This window comes from Carcharodon carcharias, chromosome 10, assembly GCF_017639515.1.
Source record: "Carcharodon carcharias isolate sCarCar2 chromosome 10, sCarCar2.pri, whole genome shotgun sequence".
Classification (NCBI taxonomy): domain Eukaryota; kingdom Metazoa; phylum Chordata; class Chondrichthyes; order Lamniformes; family Lamnidae; genus Carcharodon; species Carcharodon carcharias.
The window spans coordinates 36820750-36845614 of NC_054476.1; the positions used below are offsets into that span (position 1 = coordinate 36820750).

The window sequence follows — 24865 nt, forward strand, 5'->3', positions numbered from 1 at the left end:
GATTCGTGGGCAACAAGCCAAGATCCACGTAGACCCTAAAGAAACCCCCAGATTTATCAGAGCCAGACCAGCCCTTTATGCTCTATGGGACAAAGTTGAGACTGAGATAAACAGGCTGGAAAAGTTGGGTTAAAAACAAAAAACTGCGGATGCTGGAAATCCAAAACAGAAGAAAAGAGTTGACGTTCTCCGCCGATGCTGCCAGACCTGCTGAGTTTTTCCAGGTAATTCTGTTTTTATTTTGGAAAAGTTGGGTATCTTACAACCAGTGCAATTTTCCGAGTGGGCGGCACCCATAGTACCCATACTGAAGCCAGACCAAAGTGTTCGCTTATGTGGCGACTATAAGTTAACTGTAAACAAGAGTGGCCAAAATTGATAGACACTTGATACAGAAGGTTGATGAATTATATTTGAAATTGGCAGGGGGCAGCACATATTCAAAACTCAACATGAGCTACACCTACCAGCAGGTAGAGTTGGAAGAAGTCTCTAGGGAATTCATGACCAATAATACACATTGTCGATTGTATCAATATACTCGACTACCCTTTGGGGTCTCATCGGCGTTTGCTATTTTCCAGCGTACATGGAAAATCTACTTCAGGGACCACCTCATGTCGTTGTTTATTTGGATGATGTCTTAGTCACTGGACTAACTGATGAATAACACTTAGCTAATTTGGAGGAGGTGCTGAAATGCTTCTCACAAGTGGGGTTGCACTTGAAACGAGAGAAACATATTTTCCAAGCCAAGCAGGTGGTTTACTTGGGCTATAAGGCCAACGTGCAGGGCCTGCATTCCGTAGAAGAAAAGGTCAAGGCTATTCGTGAGGCATTTACACCGAGAAACACTACAAACCTAAAGGCCTTCTTTGGCATGATAAACTACTATGGGTGATTTCTCCCAAATCTATCAACTGTACTGGCTCCGTTATATGCATTGCTTAAGAGAAACCATAAATGAATTTGGCAAGTTCCATGCCAGGAAGCATTTCTGAAGGTAAAGCAATTGTTAGGATCATCAGCCCTAATGGTCCACTTTGACCCAAAGAAATAATTGATTTTAACTTAGGACGCATCCCCTTGTGGAGTAGGGGCTGTACTTTCACATCGGATGGTGGATGGCTCCGAATGACCCATTGGTTATACATCTCGCACACTCAGTGCTGCAGAGCGACGATATTCTCCAATTGAGAAGGAGGGCTTGTCTGCTGTGTTTGGTGTTTGGAAATTCCATCAACACCACCACAGTCGCTTTTTTCACATTATATCCGACCACAAGCCCCTGCTGGGATTATTTGGAGAGGATAAGGCAATACTCCCCCATCACACCTGCTCACATCCAGAGGTCAGCACTGATATTGGCTGCTTATGAATACACTTTTATTCACCAATCGGGAAGCCAGGTCACACATGCTGACACGCTGAGCCACCTCACCCTGCCAGATAACAACAGGAAGGTTCTAATCCCCCAGGAACTTGTTTTAGGACTAAACTTTTTGAATTTCTCCTCTGTCCAGGCCAAACAAATCCCTGAGTGGGCAAGCCAAGATCCACTTTTATCTCATGTCCGAGTGCAAGTTTTGAATTATTGGTCAGGAGAACCAAAGTCCGTCGACATGAAGCCTTATTTCAATCACAGGTATGACAGATATCACAGGTATGACTCACCTGTCAGGATGGCATATTGCTCTGAGGAGTAAGGGTTATTGTGGCCCCTGAGAGGGCAAAGGCCATTACTGGTCGAACTACGCAGCACTTACCCTGGCATTAGTAGGATGAAGATGCACTGTTACTTGTGGTGGCCAGGGATGGACGCGGACATCGAAATCCTAGTCAAAAGTTGTCTTTGATGCCAGCAGGTTCCAAAGCTGCCCCCCTTAGCTCCATTACACCCCTGGGAATGGCCGGGGCGGCCATGAGTGCGCCCCCACATCGACTATGTGAGGCCCTTCTTGGGCATGATGCTCCTTTTACTAATAGCCGCCCACTCCAAGTGGATGGATGTCTATGAAGTCACCCATGTCTGCTGCCACCATAGACCATTTGCGACAGAGTTTTGCTGTGCACTGGCTATCAGAGGTGCTCATGTCAGATAACGGGACTGCATTTACCAGTGGGAGTTCCACAGGTTTACAACCCTTAACAGAATAACTCATATCAAAACCTTACCTTACCACCCCACCTCTAATGGTTTGGATGAGTGGGCAGTCCAAACTTTTAAGTCCGGGATGAAAAAAGCTGAACAGGGGTTCCATCAGCACCAGATTGTCACGGACGATGCCACGCATGACAACCGGTATTGCCCCTGCTGAATTACTGATGAAGAGACGTCTCCACACCCTTCTAACTTTTATCCGAATTGAGGGTGGAGAGAAACCAAGAGACCCAGAAGACAAGACATGATGGCCATAGTCATGAAAAAAATGTCACGGTGGGAGACACAGCTCTCGCAAAGAACTTTGGAGATGGGCCCATTGGCTATTAGCTGAAGTGAGTGCCGTGACAGGACCTCTCTCCTATAGTTATCGGTAAACAATCAAATAATTAAGACGACACGTGGATCATTCTCCAGAGATTCTCCACAAGAAGGAATGCCATCATCATTTGCGTTTGAGTCTATACCGCATGTGGAAGAAATGGCACACGATTTGGAAGTACCGGTGGGACCTGTTGGACCAGAGAGGGTTGAAGACACAAACTTGCCCACTTCCATCGAAGAGCCTGGTGGACAGTTGACCCCTGAGGAGGGGGCCTCGGAAAAACCAGCTGAGGTCGTTGAACTAAGACGCTCGACATGTCCGAGGAAGCCTCCTGAGAGACTTGACTTGTAAATAGTTATTCATGTAAATAATTGGGATGTTGTGAAGCTTGTCAATGGTACTTTCAAGTAAAGGGGGAGAGATGTGGTAAAGTGGAGCTGTGTAACATTAAGAGAATGTAGTTAACTGACCACGTGACTGCATCAACCAATTGCTATACAGTGCGGGCTACTCGGCTAACTGCCGAGTCTAAAGCTGTAGGTGATTGAAGAAGCACACATTGTGTTAGTGTCCTGTTCTTAGTACCAATAAACCACCAGTGCTTGTTCAGTTAATCAGCCTCTATGCCTATATTGTTTCAAGCAACAACTAATGTGTTAATATCAAGGGTGCAGCTCGCATTCACTGGACAAAGCGAACCTGATCATCTAAAACATGAAGCCCTTGCCCCACTGCAACTCGCCTCAGCTGCAGTGCTGTCCATGTCCCCCCAACTCGCCTCAGCTGCAGTGCTGCCCTTGCCCCACTGCAACTCGCCTCAGCTGCTGTGCTGCCCATGTCCCCCCAACTCACTGCAGCCGCTGTGCTATCCTTGCCCCCCCAACTCACCTCAGCCACAATGCAGCCCTTGCCTCAGCATCGCACTGTTAGCCAGCTGGAAAAAACATGCCTGTGCCCTTGCCTGAATGCGCAGTGCCTCAACCTTGAGGTCCAACAATTGACCCTCACGAGTGCTGCATATTACTGTGCACTCACCCCCGAGTTCCCTTCAAAGTGCAGCTTACTAGCTGCAAGCCTTATATATGTTATTGTGAAACACATTGGTATGCGGTTGCTTCGACCTGCTCAGATGATCCAGCCTGAGAGGATGATTCAGGTGAGCTGGGCTTATAATGATATGCATTTGTAGTACAATGAAGTTCCCAATGTCTGATGGTGGGAAACATGGCTCACCATTGATGAGCGGAGTGGATGATTACAAACTTGTTTCACAACCTCGTAAAATCGTTTTGTGACCTTCCTGCCATATTGTCTGCTCACGCCACCAAACATGCCGGATGCCAGCGGGCATGGAAAATTCCGCCCCTATTCAGTGAGGACATTGAGCACTACAACACAGAGGTCGACATGGATCCTCTGTTGTTATGGCAATAATAATTACAGGGATAATTAATGATGTGATTAACCGCTGGCTATAAAATGCACCTACTCCCACCCACATACAACTAGTACAAGGGAGAGTGTGGACACATATGGGACTCATTTTGCAAGGGCACTCACTGGTGTAATCTTGGTGTTAGTTTTTAAAGTGAATCTTTTTGTTTATTTTTCATTGTTTGCATGAATTACAAATGACTCAAACACAGAAAATTGGGACCTAAATAAATTGACACAGCATAAATTTAATGCAAATTATTTCCAATGAATTTGTGGCTTCAGTGATTGGAATATTTAATTGTGAAGTAATCTAAATGTAGATTGGATTGTTGGGAGGTTAATTAGTTGTGTTCTTTTGTATCGCTCTGGGTTTATTATCCACTTTTGTTCCAAATTAGATGTGATTTATGTGTATCTGAATTGAACTTTCCTCACTCTGAAGACTTTAGTTTGGAATAATTTTGGTGCTATGTTATCTGGTTTTAATTCATTCACAGATGTGGGTGTCACTGACAAGGTCAGCACTTAGTTCCCACCCCTAATTGCTCTTTAGAAGGTGAGGGTAAGCCACTTTCTTGAATACAGCTGAGTTGGTTTGCTAGGCCATTTAAGAGTCAACCACATAGCTGTGGGTCTGCAGTCACATGTAGGCCAGATTGGGTGAGGATGACAGATTTCCCTCCCTAAAGGGCATTAGTGAACTAAATGGGTTTTTACAACAATCTGTTAGTTTCATAGTTATCATTACTGATACTATTTTTTTATTCCAGATTTATTTAGTTATTTGAATTTAAATTCCTCAGCTGTCATGCTTTGACTTGTACTCAAGTGTCTGGATCATAAGTTAAGGCCTCTGGATTACTAGTCTAGAAATATAACCACTATGTTACTATCCGCTGCCAACCTCTCCCCCCACCCCAGCATTACAAGCATGGTACGTGCCCATGTCAGCTTGACTCACTTGTTAGTTGGTAGCCGACAGAAGCTCAAGGCTTCCAGCCTTGCTACACGCATGTGAGTACATAATCCATGATGCACTGAAAGAGTGCTACATTGTTGGAGATGCCAACCCTCAGTTGCTGTTTCAAATCGAGGCCCTATCTTCACCCTCTCATGTGGGTGTTAAAGGTTCTGTAGAATAGATAATGGGTTCAAAGAGCAGGTGAGTTCCATGGCTTTTAGATGTGTTCTCTGGTGTTTAGGAAATTAAACGGTGTTTAACATGATAAAAGGATTTGATATGGAAGGGAGAGAAACTATTTCATAAGGAACCATAAGAAATAGGAGCAGGATTAGACCATACGTTCCCTTGATTCTCCTCCACCATTCAGTACCATCATGGCTGATCTTCCATCTCAATTCCACTTTCATGTCTTATCCCCATATTTTTGGTTCGCCGAGTGACGAACAATCTATCACTCTCAGTCTTGAATATACTCAATGGCTGAACATCCACAATTCCCAGGGTAAAGAATTCCAAAGATTCACAACCTCCTGAGAGAAGAAATTTCTCCTCATCTGAATCCTAAATGATCGATCCCTTGTTCTAGCAGGGTAGACTCCAGAACAATTAAAATTAGAGACAGGCCATTTAGGAGTGATTTTGAGAGGAACTTTGTCATGCAAAGGGCAGCGCAAATCTAGAACTCTCTCCCCAAAAATGCTGTTGTTGCTGGAAATTGGAAATTTCAATACTGAGATTGATGGATGTTTGTTCGGTAAGCGAATCTAGGGATATGGAGCAAAGGTGGGGAAATGGAGTCAAGATGTAGATCAGTTACCAGAATAATGGAACAGGCACGAGGGGCTGTGTGACATCCTGCAGTTTCTATCTAGTTTCAAATATTAATTGTGATGGTTAAAAATGCATCAGATGAACCAATACCATCTTTAATATAAAAATGAATATTTATGCAGGGTAATATATATTTCCTACAGAAATATGCTGCATATTAGAAGAGTGTCACATCAGCAGCATGTGTGTGCAACTCTATTGGTTGCTGCTTGTACTGCAATGACCCACTGTAAATAACATGAGTTCAAATCCATTGGTTACTATTTGGCTCGTTTTTAAAAAAAAAAAGTAATTAGCAGTGTTTTCGCCCTGCAATAAATTATATGCTACTGTTGGGAGAGGTGATTTTTTTAAGCTATAAAGAGAAATCAGTGAACAACCTGTGTTCATATAATGGAGGAAAGCATCCAAAGGTGTCTCCCAGGAGCAATTATTGAACCAAAATAGATGGCAAGCCAAAAAAGGAGACATTGGCATGGATGTGTAAAAGTTTCATCAAAGCCAACGTTTTTAAAGAGTGTCATCAAGGAGATGAGAGAGGGGGAGAAGTTTAGGAAGGGAATTCCAGAGCTTTGATCCCAGGCAGATGAAGGCATGTGGGGAGAACAATTAAAATCAGAGATGCTCAAGAGGCTGGAACTGGAGGAGTGCAGAGATCTTGGATGGCTGTGGGGCTGGAGGACATTACAGAAATAGGGAGAGGGAAGAGGCCATGGAAGAATTTGAAAACGAGGATGAGAATTTTAAAATTGAGGCATTGCAAGACAGGGACTCACAGCTGGTGAGGGAGTGAAGGCACTTGGCGAGAGTTAGGATGTGGGCAGCAGAGTTTTGAATGAACTCATGTTTACAGAGAGTGGAAGTTGGGAAGCCAGCGGAGTGCATTGGAATAGTCGGATCTGGAGGTATCAAAGGCATGGATTAGAGTGTAAGCAGTAGATGAGTCATTCATTCCTAAATGGCCAACAGAAAGCATTTTTCAATTGAATTGGCTTTTCTAAGTAGAAGGAAATGTGGTGCCAAGATTGCAAATTAGCCTAGACTAGACCCATTAAAGTGTGGGGGAGAGGCAAAACTCAGAGCACTGAATTCATGCTGGGGTCCAATTCCTCTGGTCTCAGTTTGGGCTCCTGCTGCTCTATTTCAAAAATCAGACTGCCACTCACTTTTTGGTGACTCCCACTTCTTCCCGCCTCCCCCACATCCCTGGGCATTAAAATCAAGCCTAGTGTCTTTACCAATTGAAGCAATGAAGAGATCCGGTGTTGCTTGTCTCAGCTGGGTCTTACTGGGAAGTATGCCCACCTCTGAATCAGAAGGTTGTGGGTTCAAGTCCCATCCTAGACACTTGAATGGAAAATCCATGCTGGCAATCTCCGTGCAATACTGAGAGAGTGCTGCATTCTTGGAGGTGCTGTTGTCCAAATGAGTTGTTAAATGTAGGTCCCATTAGGTGGATGTGAAAGATCCCATAGCCACTAATTTGAAGAAGAGCAGGGGAATTCTCCCCGGTGTCCTGGCCAATATTTATCCCTCAACAGATTATCTGGTTATTTTCTTGTTGCTATTTGTGGGACCTTGCTGTGTACAAATTGGCTGCTCTGCTTCCTACACTTCCTTGGTCCACCGATCCCTTAGGGTAGTGGGACAGGTAGATAAGGTGGTTAAGAAGGCATATGAGATAATTGCCTTTATTAGCCAAGGCATAGAATATAAGAGCAGGGAGGTTGTGCTGGAACTGTATAAAATGCTAGTTAGGCCACAGCTAGAGTATTGCGTGCAGTTCTGGAATCCGCATTATAGGAAGGATGTGATTGCACTAGAGAGAGTGCAGAGGAGATTTACCAGGATGTTGCCTGGGCTGGAGAGTTTTAGTTAAGAGGAGAGATTAGATAGACAGGGGTTATTTTCCCTGGAGCAGAGGAGATTGAGGGGGAACATGATTGAGGTGTATAAAATTATGAGGGGCATAGATAGGGCAGACAAGAAGGAACTTTTCCCCTCGGTGGAGGGATCAATAACCAGGGGGCATAGATTTAAGGAAGGGATAGGAGGTTTGGAAGGGATGTGAGGAAGAATTTTTTCACCCAGAGGGAGGTGGGAATCTGGAACTCACTGCCTGAAAGGGTGGTAGAGGCAGAAACCCTCATAACATTTAAGAAGTATTTGGATGTGCACTTATGATGCCATGGCATACAAGGCTATGGGCGTAGTGCTGGAAAATGGGATCAGAATAGTTAGGCACTTGTTTGACCAGCACAGACTCGATGGGCTGAAGGGCCTTTTTCTGTGCTGTAGACTTCTATGACTGTGATTTCCAAAATACTTCATTGGGCTGTAAAACACTTTGAGACGTCCTAAGGTCATGAAAGGCACGATAGAAATGCAAGTCTTTCCTTCTCTCTTGTGTTTCTGGAGCCACTCCCTGCTAATCACTTGATTTCTGAAATGCCATCCAGAGAGTTTTTGGCTTGCTAATGAGAAACCCTTGGCAACACAGCCCTTTTAATTAAACCAGCAAAATGCTTTGATACAAGCTCTTTCTCCAAGCATTTCTTTAAATGAAAGAAACAATCTGTTTACTTGAAAACCAAAACAGCTCCGTTCCAGGAAGGGGAAGGATTACAGCTCAGTACCTCATCCAGAGTCAGCAGTTAGCATCTCGAGAAATCCAACACTGATGCACAGGCCAATATTCATGACTGCAGCTCCACTGCTAATCAGTGCATTTATCATGGGAGCATATTGATTGAAACTATAAAAGATCAAGTTCCCCCTTGATGTGGATGGTTTGTGTAAAGATGAGTATTGCTAGAGGATTTCTGGTGGCTACAGGCTGCATGCTTTCAGTCAAGACATCTCTGGAGCAATTTTAACCCTACACGCCCATTGGAAACTTGGCATTTGACAGTTTAAAAAACCCAAGTTATTCACCCATCCTGGAACTGGGCAACTCCACAATCTTAACCTGCTCCCCTGAACAGGTGCCAAAGACCAGGTCCTTCTGTTCCATTTGGATGCTGGGTCTCCAACTCCTCTGAGATCCATGAACCACGAGTCATGGAGAAGTTGGCTTGACTCCACGAAAATGGCGGCGGGGGGGGGGGGGGCGGGGGGGGGGGGGGTGGGGAACGTTAGGTGATGTGTACCCACCGCAATAGAGCTGGCCAGGTTGGCAGTGCAGGGTGTGAGCTCGTTAACCACGCCCTTATACCTCACAAGTGAAAACTGGGGCCACTGGGAATAGGGGCGCGAATCCTTGAATTGGGTCCCACCTGCCATTTTTAAATGGCTCTGGTTGTTCCAACTCTGTGAAAATCCAGACCATGGTGTTGGGAGAATTTCAGTTTCACTGCTCCCTCCTTTTGTGTTATCTCAGCTGGTGTTGATGTGATTCCAGTTAGGATGTTCTCGCTCTGGGTGTGGGATCCACTTGTTTTTTTCTGGTTTTGATACTTGCAGCTTTAGACTCTGGGTGATTTGGTGAAAGGTTCATTTCCTCATGCTCCTCCTGACACCAACTGTGTACTTGTGGCAGGAGAAGAAATCACGCACCAGTCACTGGATGGCAATAAGGACAACTATAGGCATTTTATAGCTCCCCTCATATAGGAAACATTTTAACAGTGGAGAGAGGGGAACAGTGTATGAAGACTGGAAAAAGGGCAGTAGCTTCTGTGACTCAAAGATTGCCTATAGCTGAAAAAACTGGATGAATTGCTAGAGTGTTTATTTGGTGCTATTGCTGACTCTGTGAGTCTCTCCGTCTTATAAAAGGTTTTCCCACCTACTGCACTGAACTCTCCCCACATTCCCTCTGTCTATCTTTCTCTCTTCTCCTTCTCTGTGTCTACTCCCTATTCCCAACAGGAGATCGGGTCATGACAAGCGAAGCTCTCGACCCTGCTGTCCCCTCAGTGTTACTGAATTTGTTCAGATGTTCATGCTGTAGAATCTGCTTGATCATCCACATTGGGACAAATGATGACCATAACCTGCTGCCCATTCCAGTCTGTTCACTGCTCCATTACAGCAGAGATTGGCATCATTTGGATTATCTACCTGTGTCCAGTGCAAGCTCTTCAGCTGACGCCGCTTAATCCCTGCCTTTCTTGTCTCCTCTTCCTTGTCTCAATAACCCTTCAAAAGCCCTCTTGTATTTTGAATTTCTTCAACTTCCCTCCCTCACATGTTTCACTCCCAACTCTGAGCTCTCAGTGCTGGTGAACACTTTGAGTAGCCGATTATTCAGATGTTCTCTCTCTCACCCTCTCAGCCTCTCCCCTTATTCAGTCCTGTTCATTCACTGCCAAGCTGGAACTGCAGGCCTAAACAGTCTTTTCCATAACAACCTCCCAAGTGTCAGCTGGTTAGCGATATTTCCAAGCTTCACACTCCTGTCACAAAGCAAACTGTTCAGGCGTTCTACCCAACCACAATGAATCCTAAAGAAATCAGCCAGTTAGTCTCCGTGCAGCTCCCTATCCTTCATTTAAATTGCTTGTGCAGCCTCCGGCCTCAAACTGACTCAGTTTACAAACCTGTTGTGATGCCTGATCTCGCTAGGATGCTCAGTGTGAGGGTCAGGATCACTCTGTGATGTCACAGTTTGAGCTATCTAGTTAAAGGGGCCTCACCTTGAAGCCATGATTGGCAAAAGCCCTTGAGCTTCATTTGGCATCTTGTGGCATTGTGCATTAGAGCCCACCACCAGACTGTGTGTGGTTCTGCCAGTGTGTTGTGTTTTAATAGTGAAATTTGGGGGCATTTGGCCAGTTCTAAAGATACCAGCCTAGATTTGCTGCTCCATTGATGCCCGCTCCACAGTGCAGCATGAGTGGTCAGGGGCAAGGGAGGCTGTTTAGATGGGACAGAAGATGCAGATGCAAATGATCCTCTGGCTCTGTTCTCACCTTCTCTGTGTCCAGGAAATCCCACCAGTTATGATAGAAGTGGTGCAACACCTTGAGCCATATAGGGGCAGGAATATTATAATAGTATACATTTAAAGAGAAAAACACCACCAAACGGTGTGATCACATGGTAGGTCACAACAGGAACCTGTTCATCACATCACTGAATGGCTTTAGCATCAAATCAAGATTGCCCTAGAATTAGATGGAGGATTTATCCCACCCGGCAGCACTGTAGCGTGACAGGGTCTTGAGTCCAGTTTCACTCATTTCTGATACAAATAACCCCAATTCAGGGTTCTGAATTCCACCACATCCAGTCTTTGGCTTAAGAGGCTGCAAGTTGCATCATTGAGGATAGTTCTTCCACTGCCTTCAGTTCTGCTGGGGACACTTGTGCTGTAATGATCCTATAAATGTGGTCTGGTGGTTTCAATGCTTTGTTAATCCTTTGTTGCGACTTCATTTTTGGGGCGTGGGCATCGTTGGTGTCTTAAAACAGCCATGATTGCCCTGAGAAGATAGTAATGAGCCTTGTGCTTGACATTTCTTGCAACTGAGGGACTTGCCACCCCACTTCAGAGAGTCATTAAGAGTCAAAATTGATGTGGACTGGAGTCACCTATACACCCAGACTGGGCAAAGACACATGTTTCCTTCCCTAAAGAACACATTTTCCTTTAACTACCCCGCTCTATGGAGAAAAATTCCAGCTTCTCAAGTCTTTCCCCATAACTGAAGTCCCTTATCTTTGGTACCATTCTAGTAGATCACTTCTACGCCCTCCCTACAGTTGTGACATTTTTCCTAAAGTGTAGTTGCCCAGAATTGGCTGCAAAACTTCAGCTGCAGCCTATTCAGTGAGTTATAAGTGTTTAGCACAAATTCCTTGCTTTTGTATTCTATGTTTCTGTTTATAAAGCCAAGCTTGTTAACAGTTTTATTAGCTTGTTTTGCCACCTTCAAAGACCTCCAGGTCTCTCTGTTCCCTGTTCCCGCAAACCCTTTAAAATTGTAGCATTAAGTTTAATTTGCCTCTCCTGAAAACTTGGAGCAAAGTGGAGTGAGATTCCTCTAGATGTGACTCTGGATCTAAATCATATCTTTGGAGTTGGGATGAAGTGAAGCCCATTCATATTGCATCACAGTTTGTAGTTTCAGCTCAGAACATGAACTCAGTGTGGAAAAAGAGTGAAGCTTTTGAACGTTATTCAACACGACTGATTTCTATTTCTGTTTGTGTTGTTCCAGGTGCAGAAACATCACCTACCCAGCAAACCTCCCTCAAGTCAGCGTGGTGTTTATTTTTGTTAATGAAGCCCCTTCTGTTGTTCTACGCTCCATGCACTCGGTGATATCCAAAACCCCAGCTCACCTGCTCAAGGAGATCGTACTAGTTGATGACCACAGCAACAATGGTGAGCTTGTTGGTGGTTGTTTTTGGCTGGGATGCATCATGGACTCTTAAGAATGTAGCTTTTTATGCACAGCAAGAGCCCATTGGGCTCAACTAGCAAATTTACAGAGTTCTCAACCTTTTAAATGTTCTGCCCTCTCAGCAAATCCATCCAAATGTCTCTTGAACCTACTCCATTTATTTCAAAGTTTCCCCAAGTAATTTACAATAGTGATTTATTGGCTTATACTTTTCGATAAATACTCATAGATCTCCTGTGGTGTTACACAAAGTAAGCCACAAAATGCTCTGCCTTGTAAGGTCAAGATCATTATTCCACGTATAGTGTGTGAGCATGCATGCGTGTGTATGTGTAATATGCATGCTTGCTTACATGTACATTGTGTGCATACAGGTGCGTGTGTGTGTGCTCATGTGGTTAGCGTGCATGTTCTTGCATATGCGTGAGTGTGTGTGTGTGCGTTTGTGCCCATGTGTGTGTCTATGTGTATGTAAGCATATGTGTGTATGTGTGCATGTAGTATGGCGAATGATAAGATGAAAAGTCAAGCATTTGAGAGTTTTTTTGATCATTGTGGCTGCTACACATCCTCATCTCCTTGGTCACTGAATGTTGTTGATTTTTTTCAAGCAGTTTTCCAAGACAGAGAAAGAGAGATGGATAGAGAGAGTCAGAGAGAGCATTCGAGTTCAACAGACTGGTCGGGTTCCCTCAGATGGGCAGAGCGACTGAAGGAACTCCCGTGACATTGCTTGCCCTAAGTAACTGCCCCCTCCATTGACTCTCTGTGTGATGCCAAGCAGCATATTCTGGATGTGACTGCCCATTATCGTGTAATTGTGATGATGGTTTCATCCTGTGCCACTTCACCAAACCAGCCCTGATGACTGTGAACCATGTGTGGGGATGGTGAATGGTGAATTGGTCCACATGAGATGATCTCATGAATTTGCAAATGCTTGCAAATTTTAATTTCAAATTATGGATTCTAAGCATTACCAAGAACTGCTCTACTGTTACCCAGTGTTTTTTCCATCAATTTAAAATGGTCACTGGGGAGAGAGATTAACAAGATTGTTGGACTCACAATGCTTCACCACATGAGTGGTTAGGGTGAAGACCATTGTATCTTATAAGGGAAAATGGGATAAAAATTTGAAGTGAAGTAAGATATAGGACTATGGGGTGGGGTAGGGGGAGTTGGGGAAGAGGAGCGTCATGGGATTGATTTACCCAAAAGCCCACATAGAGCCTAAGGGCTGAATGGTCTCCTTCTTCTCGGTAAAGTCTGATTTTTACATTCAGGTTCAAAGCAAGATCAGATTAACCTTTCAACAAAATCATTATGAGAATGTGAAACTTGATGCTTTGGATTTTAATTTTTTTTTAGTTAACTCATTCAGCGATGTGTGTGTCACAAGACAAGCAAGGCCAGCAATTATTGCCCATCCCTAATTGCCCTTGAGTAGGCGTGTGCTATAAGTACATCCACGATGCTATAAGGGAGGGAGTTCCAGGATTTTGATCCAATAGTGAAGGAACGGCATTATTGTTCTAAATCACAGCTGCAGGGTCAATCAGTATTAAAAGGCAGATAGGTACTTACCCTTTAATGGAATACAGAAAAAAGGAGTGATGTTGCTTTTAACAAGGTTAAAGAGAACTGCCACAGCTAACAAAATGGTGAATCAGTGATGGGCTGAATGGTCTATTCCTCTTCTGATATCTCATTATTTCCCAGTAATATTGTGCTGTGTGTGATATAAAATTTTTCACATTCTGTACAATACAGACGAATCAAGGTGTTTTAAAAATTACTTTAATGTGACAACTGCGTGGGCCACCAAGAGCTTATTATGATGCAAGAAACTTATGGCTCGGATCTCACTGCGGCTGAAATCTGCTTTCATTATTATTGCAAGTTGTTGTCATGAACCTGAACCTTTGAGCAGCTTCCCTTCCTTCAGCTCTGTGTCTGCCTGTGGAAAATTCTGGAACCACTCGGTTCACACAGTTACTTGATCTATTGCAGCCCTGTTTTCAGTCACCGGAACTAAAGGTTAATGTTAGAGCTGAGACAGCCCTGAGGCCAGGCTGAAGCAAAAATAGAAGTGTGGCTCATTCATTCAACTCGCTCTCCCTCCCCCCTCCACTTATAAATACTTATATTTTCTGTTTAAATGTAACTAAGGAAATGGCAGTCTGTGGGGGCACCAGCTTTAATAGCGGCCATTTTACTTTGTGAATGGGATGTCTGGGCTGGAATCCTGTGCTGCTACTGACAGTGGGAAATGAAGTGGGCACTTAATTGTGTGGGAGGCAACATGTCAGCTTCCTGATGGCGGGATGAAAGTAGGGAATTAAGGTGGCAGCAGGCTGAAGGCAGATTAACCATCCTGATGGCAAGTGGTGGGGAAAGGCTATTTTTAAATGATTAGCATGTCATGCATACTTATTAAAACACTATTTCACCAGATTAACTGATACCTTTGCAATTAACTCTGCAGCAAACGAGAAACATGTGCCTTCAGATGCACGACTGGTTAAAGGTGGCATGCAGCAGGTGAGGTAGTCTTCCTGGTGAATTTAGACTGAGCAGGAGCTGCTTTTCTTTCATGGGGAGCTTTGTTGGACCACGGGAGAGAAGGAATTGATACATTGTGACTAAGGGAGGGAGGGAGGGTGTGTCATGGCAGACCTACGAGGGCTCGTGGGGGAGACAGAGGAAGCATGTTGAACCTCACAGGGAATGTCAATATCTATCAGACGGTGGAGTAAGCATGATGCTGTGGAGGTCCAGAGTTATACAGGTAAGGTCAATGGTGAGATCTTCAGATTTGTGGGTAACAGAGGACAGATCAAAGGTGATGGAGGGAGGTTCAATGATGACTGATGGCAGGTCAAGGATAACAGGTGGCAAGTCTAGGGTGAATGAATAGCGTGAGGGAGATGATGGCATAGTGGTAATATCACTGGACTAGTAAACCAGAGACCCAGACTAATGCTCTGGGGACATGAGTTCAAATCCCATCATGGCAGCTGGAAATCTGGAATTGAAAGCTTGTCTCAGTAATGGCAAATATGAAACTATCATTGATTGTTGTAAAAACCCATCTGGTTCACTAATGACCTTTAGAGAAGGAAATTTGCCATCCTTTCCTGGTCTGGCCTCCTTGTGACTCCAGACCCACTGGTTGACTCTTATCTGCCCTCTGAAATGGCCCAGCAAGCCACTCAGTTCAAGGGAATGGCAACACATGCTGACACTCAGATCCCATGAAATAATAAGCTGGGAAGGTTAAGAGGAGATTTGATTGAGGTGTTTAAAATAATGAATGGTTTTGTTAGAGTAAATAAAGAGAAACTATTTTCAGTGACTGAAGGGTTGATTACCAGAGGATGCAGATTTAAGGTGATTGGCAAAAGAACCAGAGGCAACATGAGCTTTTTTTATACAAAATGAGTGTGGTTATGATCTGGAATGCAGATTCAATAGTAATTTTTGAAAAGGGAATTGGATAAATAGTTGAAGGAGAAAAGAAATTGTAGGTCTTTGGGGAAAGAACCAGTGCAGACTCGATGGACTGAATAGCCTCCTTTTGTGAAATACGATTCTATGATCCTATAATGTAGGAGCAGGAGGAGGCCATTCAGACCCTCAAGCCTGTACCACCATTCAACTAGATCATGACTGCTCTGCATCTTAAGTCCATTTACGTGCCTTTGCTCCATATTCCTTGATGCCCTAACTCAACAAAAATCCATCAACCTCAATTTTTGATATTTTCAATTGATCACCAGTCTCCACAGCTTTTTAAAGAGTAAAAGTTGGTAAGTAATAGGAGCTAGAGAAGGTCATTCGGTCCCTCAAGCCTGTTTTACCATTCAATAAGATCATGCATGATCTTTGTTGTGTTTTATGACTCAGAGATATGCAGAGATGACACCAGTTTCTCTGTGCGAACTGGAGTTAAAGTCAATGCTTTAAAATGTCTGCACCACAAGCTTCCAGCTTCATGCTTCAGCTTCGTTGCTGTTCCCTGTAACAATACCCAGGCTTAACTAATAGCACAACATAACAGAGAAGAGTCAACACACACATGTTATCAAACACTGAACAATTGCATGACCTTTTCCCTCTTGTAAAACTAAAATATCTTTTTTTAAATTAAACCATCCTAAACAACAAACCTATGTATATAAAGTCATTTCTTACAGTTCAAGGTGTCCGCTTTCTCTAAATACGGTAATAGTCTTTGAGATATAAAAGTCGCTGATGATGTTGCTGAGATCTATGAACTTGAGGTAGTGGTTCCGCTTAATCAGCTCGTTGAGGTGGATGAGCAATATAGCTGTCGTTCATTGGAAAAAGAAACATGTCCTCATAATCACTATCCTTGGACTATCATAATCTGCTTGTTGTCAAGCATCTCGGGTTGCATTTTGTTGTTATCTAACAGCTAAGCTTTGTTATCAAGTAACTGCTTGATCTGCTTTGGCCCTGATAGAGATGATGTGGTCGCCATTTTGATGCAAACTCAATCTCCAAATCATGGTTCCCTTGTGCGTGTTTGCTTGTTGGGGGAGAATTTTCTCCCCATTGGGCGGGTTGGTTGGGAGCGGGCGCGGGTGGGTGCGGAGCCGATCACCGCCCGCGATTGGCTGCACGCTGCCATTTTACGTGGGTGGGCCAATGAAGGCCTGCCCAGCGTGATGCACTCCCGGTAGTGCTCAGCGCTACCTGTGCGGGCTGGGGGAGGAGGGAGAGTCAGAGCCTGTGCTCTTTCGCGCACAACCTTAAGGTTAGACGGGCAGCTTTCTCATTACGGCTAATTAGTTTATTAATGGCCTTAATAGGCCTTTGACAGTTCGGTGGGCTCCGATGCGGCCCCCCCCCACCCCGAACAAAAGATTGGAATAACACTCAGTGACATCAGGACGCACACCCAACGACACTGCGTGTCATTCTACGCTCCTGCACGCCAAACTGAAGATTCTGCCCTTGAAGTACGCTTTTGCTTTAACTTGTCACTTTGTAATTTCCTCTGCTTTCACTCTGACATTCTCACTGAATGGCAGTGATGGCTTAGGAATGGTCAGTGGCATGCTGAAGTTACAAGTTTGGTTGATGTCTTTCTGTTCAGAGAGTGTGGGCTGGATCAATGTGTGTGAAGTAGGATATGAATAGATTGTTCAAACGTTTAGTCCTCCAACATACTAGCTCTCAGACTGTCCTTGATCACCCTGTTGTATCAGTTGCCGCCACAATTTGATTGCAGGCTATATCCTGATGTCAGATGGAGGTGAATTCCTTAGATTACTAGGATCTCAGTGAACTCACTGGAAACAAACTGCATTCCATTGTCTGCAGCGATAGTCCCTGACAAATCCCATTCTGTAAACAGCTTGTCTAGAATATCAATGACTGCAGTGATAGTTATAGAATTTGTTGTAGCGATTTCTGCCTATTTGCTAGGTGGACCATGAACAACAAGCAAAATTGTTGATTGCTAGAACCCAGAAGACATTATTATTGCAATAAAACAAATGTTTACAAGCTTCACCTTTACTATTTGTTTACTTTCTGAGCAGCAGCAACACCAGACATAATCATAGGCAGCAAAATTAGCACATGGGAACTTAAATTGTTAAAGAAAAAATAATTTGCATTTATGTAACACTTATCACATCCTTGTATGTCAGCCGTGGCTCAGTGGTTAGTACTCTCACCTCTGGATCAGAAGCTCACGGGTTCACATTCGACTCAAACACTTGAGCACGCAATCTAGGCTGTTCATTTCAATACTGAGGGAGTGCTGCACTGTCAGAGGGTCAGTACTGAGGGAGTGCTGCACTGTCGGAGGGTCAGTACTGAGGGAGTGCTGCACTGTCGGAGGGTCAGTACTGAAGGAGTGCTGCACTGTCGGAGGGTCAGTACTGAGGGAGTGCTGCACTGTCGGAGGGTGAGTAATGAGAGAGTGCTGCACTAGCAGAGGGGCAATGCTGAGGGAGTGCTGCACTGTCGGAGGGTCAGTACTGAGGGAACACTGCACTGTTGGGAGTGGTGCATACTGAGGGAGCATAACACAGTTGGAGGATCAGTACAGAAGGAGCACTGTCCTGTCAGAGGGTCAGAACTGAGAAAACACCACACAGTCGAAGGGACAACACTGAGGGAGCACCAGTCCTTTCCAATGTTAAACCAAGACCCCATAACTTTTTCAGGTAGATGTAAAATAATCCCAACTCTTACTGGAAGAAGAGGAGAGTTATCTCCGATGTGCTGACCAACATTAACCTCTTGGCACCACTGTAAACAGGTCAGCTGATTATTAACATAGACGCAGAGCTGCACACACAGAACTGGGAGTGTCTGCAAAATGTAGTCCTAAACAGCGTCTGATGAGAGTGGGAACTTGATGCAGAGTGTAAAGAGGTGCTAAGTACTTTAAGCCAAGGGGCAACAGTGAATATATAAATAATCAGTTTTCTTTGCCAACTTCTATATTTCTAAAGCTGATAAATAAAAGTGCTGTTAGAAAGTGGGAAAAAATGCACCATTTTTTAATGCCTATTTTTTTCCCCGGTTGCTCACATCAGTTTCTTGGAGTGTTGATGGCCCTAATTCACTTAGAATAAAGGGTGTTTCACTTCACGCCAGGTCTCAGAAAGCTCGATATCCACACTGAGTCCCAATAGGAGAAGTATTCTCCTGTCCTCTGGTAGCTGCATCTCACCAGTGCAAGACCTCACACAGAAAAGTCAAGATGAGTCTCCCCAAAAGTAGAACTGGATTTGAAACCATAGGGAGGCTTTTTAATGGTTCATAAAGCTTCTAAAATCTTTGTCAGAGAAGAATTATGTTCTTTTTTCTCCCCCATTTGAAATGTTTAAAACAATTGAGAAAGGGAAGGGGCACAAGAGTACAGGTCCTTGCACCAAAATTGTTTAAATCATAAATGACTATGGCTTAAGTGACATCAGTAAAGTAATGGAAAGGGTCATCAACAGTGCTACCAAGCAGCGCTTGCTTAGCAATAACCTGCTCACTAACGCCCAGTTTGCATTCCACCAGAGCCATTCAGCTCCTGACCTCATTACAGCCTTGATTCAAACATGGACAAAAGAGCTGAACACCCGAGGTGAGGTGAGAGTGACTGCCCCTGAAATCAAGGTCGCATTTGACCAAGTGTGGCATCAAGGAGCCCTAGTAAAACTGGAGTCAATGGGAATCCGGGGAAAACTCTCCACAGGCTGCAGTCATACCTAGCATAAAGGAAGATGGTTGTGGTTGTTGGAGGTCAGTCAACTCAGCTCCAGGACATCACTGCAGGAGTTCCTCAGGGTAGTTCCTTGGCCCAACACCTTCAGCTGCTTCATCAATGACCTTCCTTCCATCATAAGGTCAGAAGTGGGGATGTTTGCTGATGATTGCACAATGTTCAGCACCATTTGCGACACCTCAGGTACTGAAGCAGTGCACGTCCAAATGCAGTAAGACCTGGACAATACCCAGGCTTGGGCTGACAAGTGGCAAGTAACATTCACGTCACACAAGTGTCAGGCAATGACCATCTCCAACAAGAGAGAATCCAACCATCGCCCCTTGATGTTCAATGACATTACCGTCACTGAATTCCCTACTATCAACATCCTACTGGGTTATCATTGACCAGAAACTGAACTGGACAAGCCATATAAATACGTTGGCTACAAGAGCAGGTCAGAAACTGGGAATCCTGCAATGAGTAACACATCTCCTGACTCCCCATGTTGACCCTCTACAAGGCACAAGTCAGGAGTGTGGTGGAATACTCTCCACTTGGCTGGATGAGTGCAGCACCCCACAACACTCAAGAAGCCTGACACCATCCAGGACAACGCAGCCCACTTGATTGGTAGCACATCCACAAACATTAACTCCCTCATCACTGACCTACAGTAGCCCTGCAGGAATTCAGCAAGACTCCTTCAACAGCACCTTCCAAAACCATGACCACTACCATCTTAAGGACAAGGCCAGCCAATAGATGGGAACACTACCACCTGAAAGTTCCCCTCCAAGTCACTCACCATCTTGACTTGGAAATATATCGCTATTCCTTCACTGTTGCTGGGTCAATATCCTGGAACTCCCTTCCTAACAGCATTGTGGGTGTACCTACACCACGTGGACTGCAGCAGTTCAAGAAGGCAGCTCACCACCACCTTCTCAAGGGCAACTAGCAATGGGCAATAAAAGCTGGTCCAGCCAGCGAAGCCCACATCCTGTGAATGGAAGAATAAAGGTTTTGACCGAGGACTCAGAGTGCTGCCAAAAAACCCCCATCCCCACGTCCCTGGCCCCATTCAACATTGCCCGAAGTCATCAAATTTCTACTGAGGCAGAATTTTGCCCTTGGCATAGGGGCTCGGCTAGGATGGGCGGGGGCAGTCGGTAAGCTGACTGCCACCCGCGATCGAGGCCAGAAAGCAATTTCATGCTGGCGGGCCAATTAAGATCCACCCAGCGTGAAACATGAGCAGCAGCGTTCAGCGCTGCCTGTGCAGGCGGGCAGAGAAGCGCAAGCTGGGTGTGTGCGACCTTGGCGCATGTACGCGAGTATGCGCTACATAATCTCCCTGAGGCAGAGAGCTGCCTCAGGGTGATGAAGGTATATGAAAAGAATCAAAAAATAAGGAAACATGTCCTCTCATGAGACTCTGTCACATGAGCAGGGACATGTTATTAATGAAAAATTAAAGTTTTTATTTTATTTTTATTTGCGTTTGGAAACCTCATCCTGCCCATGGATGAGGTTTCCAAAAAATTGCAGAGGCCTCTTGGCATTTTCGCCTGGCCACCAACCATAAGGTTGGACGGGCAGCAGAAAATTTATTTTAATTAACTTTTTAATGGCCTTAATAGGTCTTTTAATTATCGGCAGGCGCGGTGCCAACTCCAGCACGTGCCCGCCGACAGGAATATTGTGCGCGGGCGCGATGATGTCGGATCACTTACCCGACATCATCACATGTCATTTTATGCTCGGTCGGGTTGGGTGCCTGCCCGCCCACTGAGTGCAAAATTTTACCCCTGGTCTCTTTTGAAATTTCTGTATTTGTCAACTTACTAGTTTTGCACATTGAAATGACAGTTTCACATCCTACTGTGAAATGACACTGCCTCATGTATATTCTGCAGTATTTCTGTGGTTGTGTGGTTTCTTCCCATTTCATGTGCAGGGTTCTCCCTCTATCACTCTGTTTTCTTTGCATCTCTCCCTATCTCTCTATTGCAATCTGTCTCTCCTTCTCTGTTTCTCTCTCTCTGCCACTCTCTCTCTCTACCTCTGTCTCTGTGGAGGACATAAACAACAAGGGAATAAAAAGTTATTGAACAGGAGTGTAAAAAGTAAGTGCAAGGAACTGCTTTTAAAAATGAATTAAACAGTCTGTACAGCAATGTACTGTGTCCAAAATGAAACAAGGGAGCTGGAGACAATAATGCATTGCGTGGAACAAGACATAGTTGTGACACGACTACAGAAGAATCAGGCCTGGGCATTAAACATTGCAGGGTATAACATGTTTATAAAAGATAGAGAAGGAAAAAGGAGAAATGGAGAAGGAGTATTTATTAAGGATAACATAATAGCAGGAAAGAAAAGGGATGCAGCTATCAGCATGACAAAATTAGAATGAATATGGAAAGAGATAAAATATAATAAAGGGTAAATCACATTAATAGGTGTAGTCTACAGAATACCTAATAGTGAATGGAAGATAGTGGAAGAAATATGCAAACAAATTAGGGAATTGAGTGCAAAACATGGAATAATGATCACTGGAATATCCAAGTAACAGTGATCATAATATACTATGCTTTAAGATGATGGATAGAGAAGACATAAGTATGATGAAAACCAGTTTAATAGATTGGAGAAAAGCTGATTTTGAGGGGCTTAAAATATTTTACTATAACAATAATTGAATTTAAAAACTGGATTCTCTACTCAAAATAAAATTGTATTTTCTTTCTTTTCCTAGAGCTTTTTAATGTAGCAATTGATCGTTTTCACCACACTGTGAATTGTATGTTTGGTTCCTTAATAAACATCTAGGTGCTTTAGAATTTATATTGTCTCGCATCATCTTCAGTATCACTAATTTGTGAACCCGACTCTGTACCCTCTTTGGTGGGAGAGTATGTTACTGAGGAGTTATACTTAGACTCTAATAATATCTGGGATATTACAATCTGGCTGAAACATCTTTAAAAGGCTCCACAGAGGTTGGCAATTCTCTCAGCTCTGTTCCTTTTGGGAGAGATAAATCATCCCTACAGACCCATTTTGTGTCTTCAGGGTCTATCTTCCTCAACCTAAAGTTGAGGGAAATCATCTGAGAGGTACTCCTCGTGTGGAATTGCCCCAAAAAGGGGCTAGGATTATAAGCCACCACATGTTAGTACCTTGACGTGTTTGACTGTCAATGCTTTAACAGTTAACTGTTGTTAACTGAGGCACAGGATCAATGCAAACTGCTTTTCACGGAAGAGATTTGTCCATTGCTTTCATTCCAATACACAGAAACATTCTCAGTGATGTGTTAGGCAGGTGCCCATCAGCTCTCTTTGTCTCCCGGATAATCAATGAGCTTTCCTGAGATGAACAGCATCGAGTTGAACTTGATCAATTTGAGCACTCATTTTGTGTTATTTATAGTTGGTTAGTGGATCACACTGTATGCCAGGACAAAGTTATCTTGCTGATTAACTCTGCTTCCTTTCATCCCATTACACCATTGAAGCCACTGACAGTAGGATTCATCAGAATGTGGTGCGGAATTGCTCATCTTATTTTGCACTTTCATCCCCTTTTCCCATTTATTCTCCTCCCCTTCCTTGCTTTTTCCCTTCCCTTCCTGCTTACAGCCTTTCTTTTCATTTTGCATCAAGGCATGATCCTGATTACAAGATATAGACCTAATGTAGTTATTATTTAGAAGTTTAAGGATTCAGGTTATGACATGCCCATCCAGGTCCTAAGGTCTGGAATTCCCTCTCTAGATCTCTCAACTTCTGTACCTCCCTTTGTCTTTAAGATGCTCCTTCAAACCTATCTCTTTGACCAAGATTTTGGTCACCTTCCCTCTTGGTGTCAAGTGTGGTTTGATAATTGCTCCTTGGAGTAGTTTACGTTAAAGGTGCTATATAAATGCAAGTTGTTACCTGTGGGGATTCTGATCAATAGAAATTGTATGAGGGGTACTGGCTCTAGGCCTCTGGCAGTGCTGATGGAAGAAAGTGCCTGATGAGGTTACAAAATTGAAGCAGCCCTGCTGCTTTCATGGAGAATGTTTTGTTGTTACCATTCACTGAAGCCAGTGAGAAGAGTTGGCTAATGATGTATTGAGCTCTTGTCTCGCTATCCTTGCCCTCACATGCAATAAACAGGTCTATGGTCTTATATATAGGGACAACGTGATGAGAAAGGTTCTGAATATTAGATTGTTTTACCACTTTTTTTGGGGGAGATACAAGAAGAAATAAAATGGGGGCCTATGCAAACTTCGAGGCTTTTCTGCACCAACCGTGTGTTGTGATTTGCTTGTTGACTACAATCAGGAAAAGTGAGAAACAGAGGGGCTGAAACCACTCCTGGGAGTTAGAAATTAGGCGAGGCATAAAGCAGACTGCTGATTTACTAATGCCTGGGGCTGAATCGTCCCAGATTTGCACTAAATGTGGTAGGGGGCAGGAGAAAGGATGTTTTACCCGCCAGCCGCAATGGCGGCTTCTTTTGCTGTATCATCCTGCCTCATTAATAATGCATTCTCGGGAAACACACCGGGTCGCTGGCAGGTCGGCTTCTGATTTGCCCACCCCACCGTCACTTCAGACCTTCAGTAAACCAGGCGCCATATTTAAAGGCTGTCTCTGCGCAGAGCTAGCACTCTTCGAGGGATAGGAAGCTGCTGGGAACTGATGGCTGCCAAAGGGATGAAACATGCTGCTCTGAAATTTAGTGATGCCATCTTCGAGCACCTACTGGACACAATGGAGGCCTGCCTCAAAGTCCTCTATCAAGCAAGATTACCAATCCAGCATGGGAGGCGGTGACAGCGTTGGTAAGTGCCTACACCCTGGAAAAGAGGACAGCCACCCAGTGCAGGAAGAGGATGAATGCTGTCATCCATTCCACCAGGGTAAGTCACTCTTCTGATCACTCTCAACTCACACACTCACGAATTGATCACACATCCACAGGAATCTCACACCCCAAGTTACAACACCACGAACTTTCACACACACCCTCGCATCTCCATCAGGCTCATATCTTCTGGAAGTCGTGTCCTCATCCTGTCCATAACTCCACTCACCGCACAAACATTCCACGCAGTGCCATGCATCCCGCTCACACTCTCTCCATCTGTTTTCATGGAGGAGAAGCTGGCTCACAACAGCAGGGAGAGGTCCCAGACCAGGGGTGGAGTGGCCCATATTCGACCCCTCACTCACTATGAGGAGCATGCTATCATGCTGACTGGTGAGGATGTGGACCGTGCCTGTGGTGATGGTGGGGTTGATGGTGACCACCCATGTGAGGATCCTGCACCACATCAGCCCCCTCTCAATGCAACTGTGAGTGCTCTCTTTCCTGCTTTTGACTCTGCTGCCATGCACTACTTACCTCTACTTTGGTTCACAGGGAGCTCTGCCAAGCAACCGACACCCTCTGCCAGCCAGTCCCTCAGCTCCATCCATGTCCTCACCTCCAGCCAAGAGGACACCTTCTCCATTGAAGAGCTGGAAATAAGCAGCCTGGAAGACCC

General features: G+C 44.4%; 1 protein-coding gene across 2 annotated transcripts in view; it reads left to right on the forward strand.

Annotated features, from left to right (window-relative positions):
* galnt18b (UDP-N-acetyl-alpha-D-galactosamine:polypeptide N-acetylgalactosaminyltransferase 18b) overlaps positions 1-24865 on the forward strand; it is a 321574-nt gene that overhangs the window by 162905 nt on the left and 133804 nt on the right. For both annotated transcript variants that reach the window (XM_041197647.1, XM_041197648.1), the window contains one exon: positions 11883-12049. In XM_041197647.1, coding sequence (XP_041053581.1) covers positions 11883-12049 — 167 coding nt within the window. The remainder of the gene's footprint in view (positions 1-11882; positions 12050-24865) is intronic.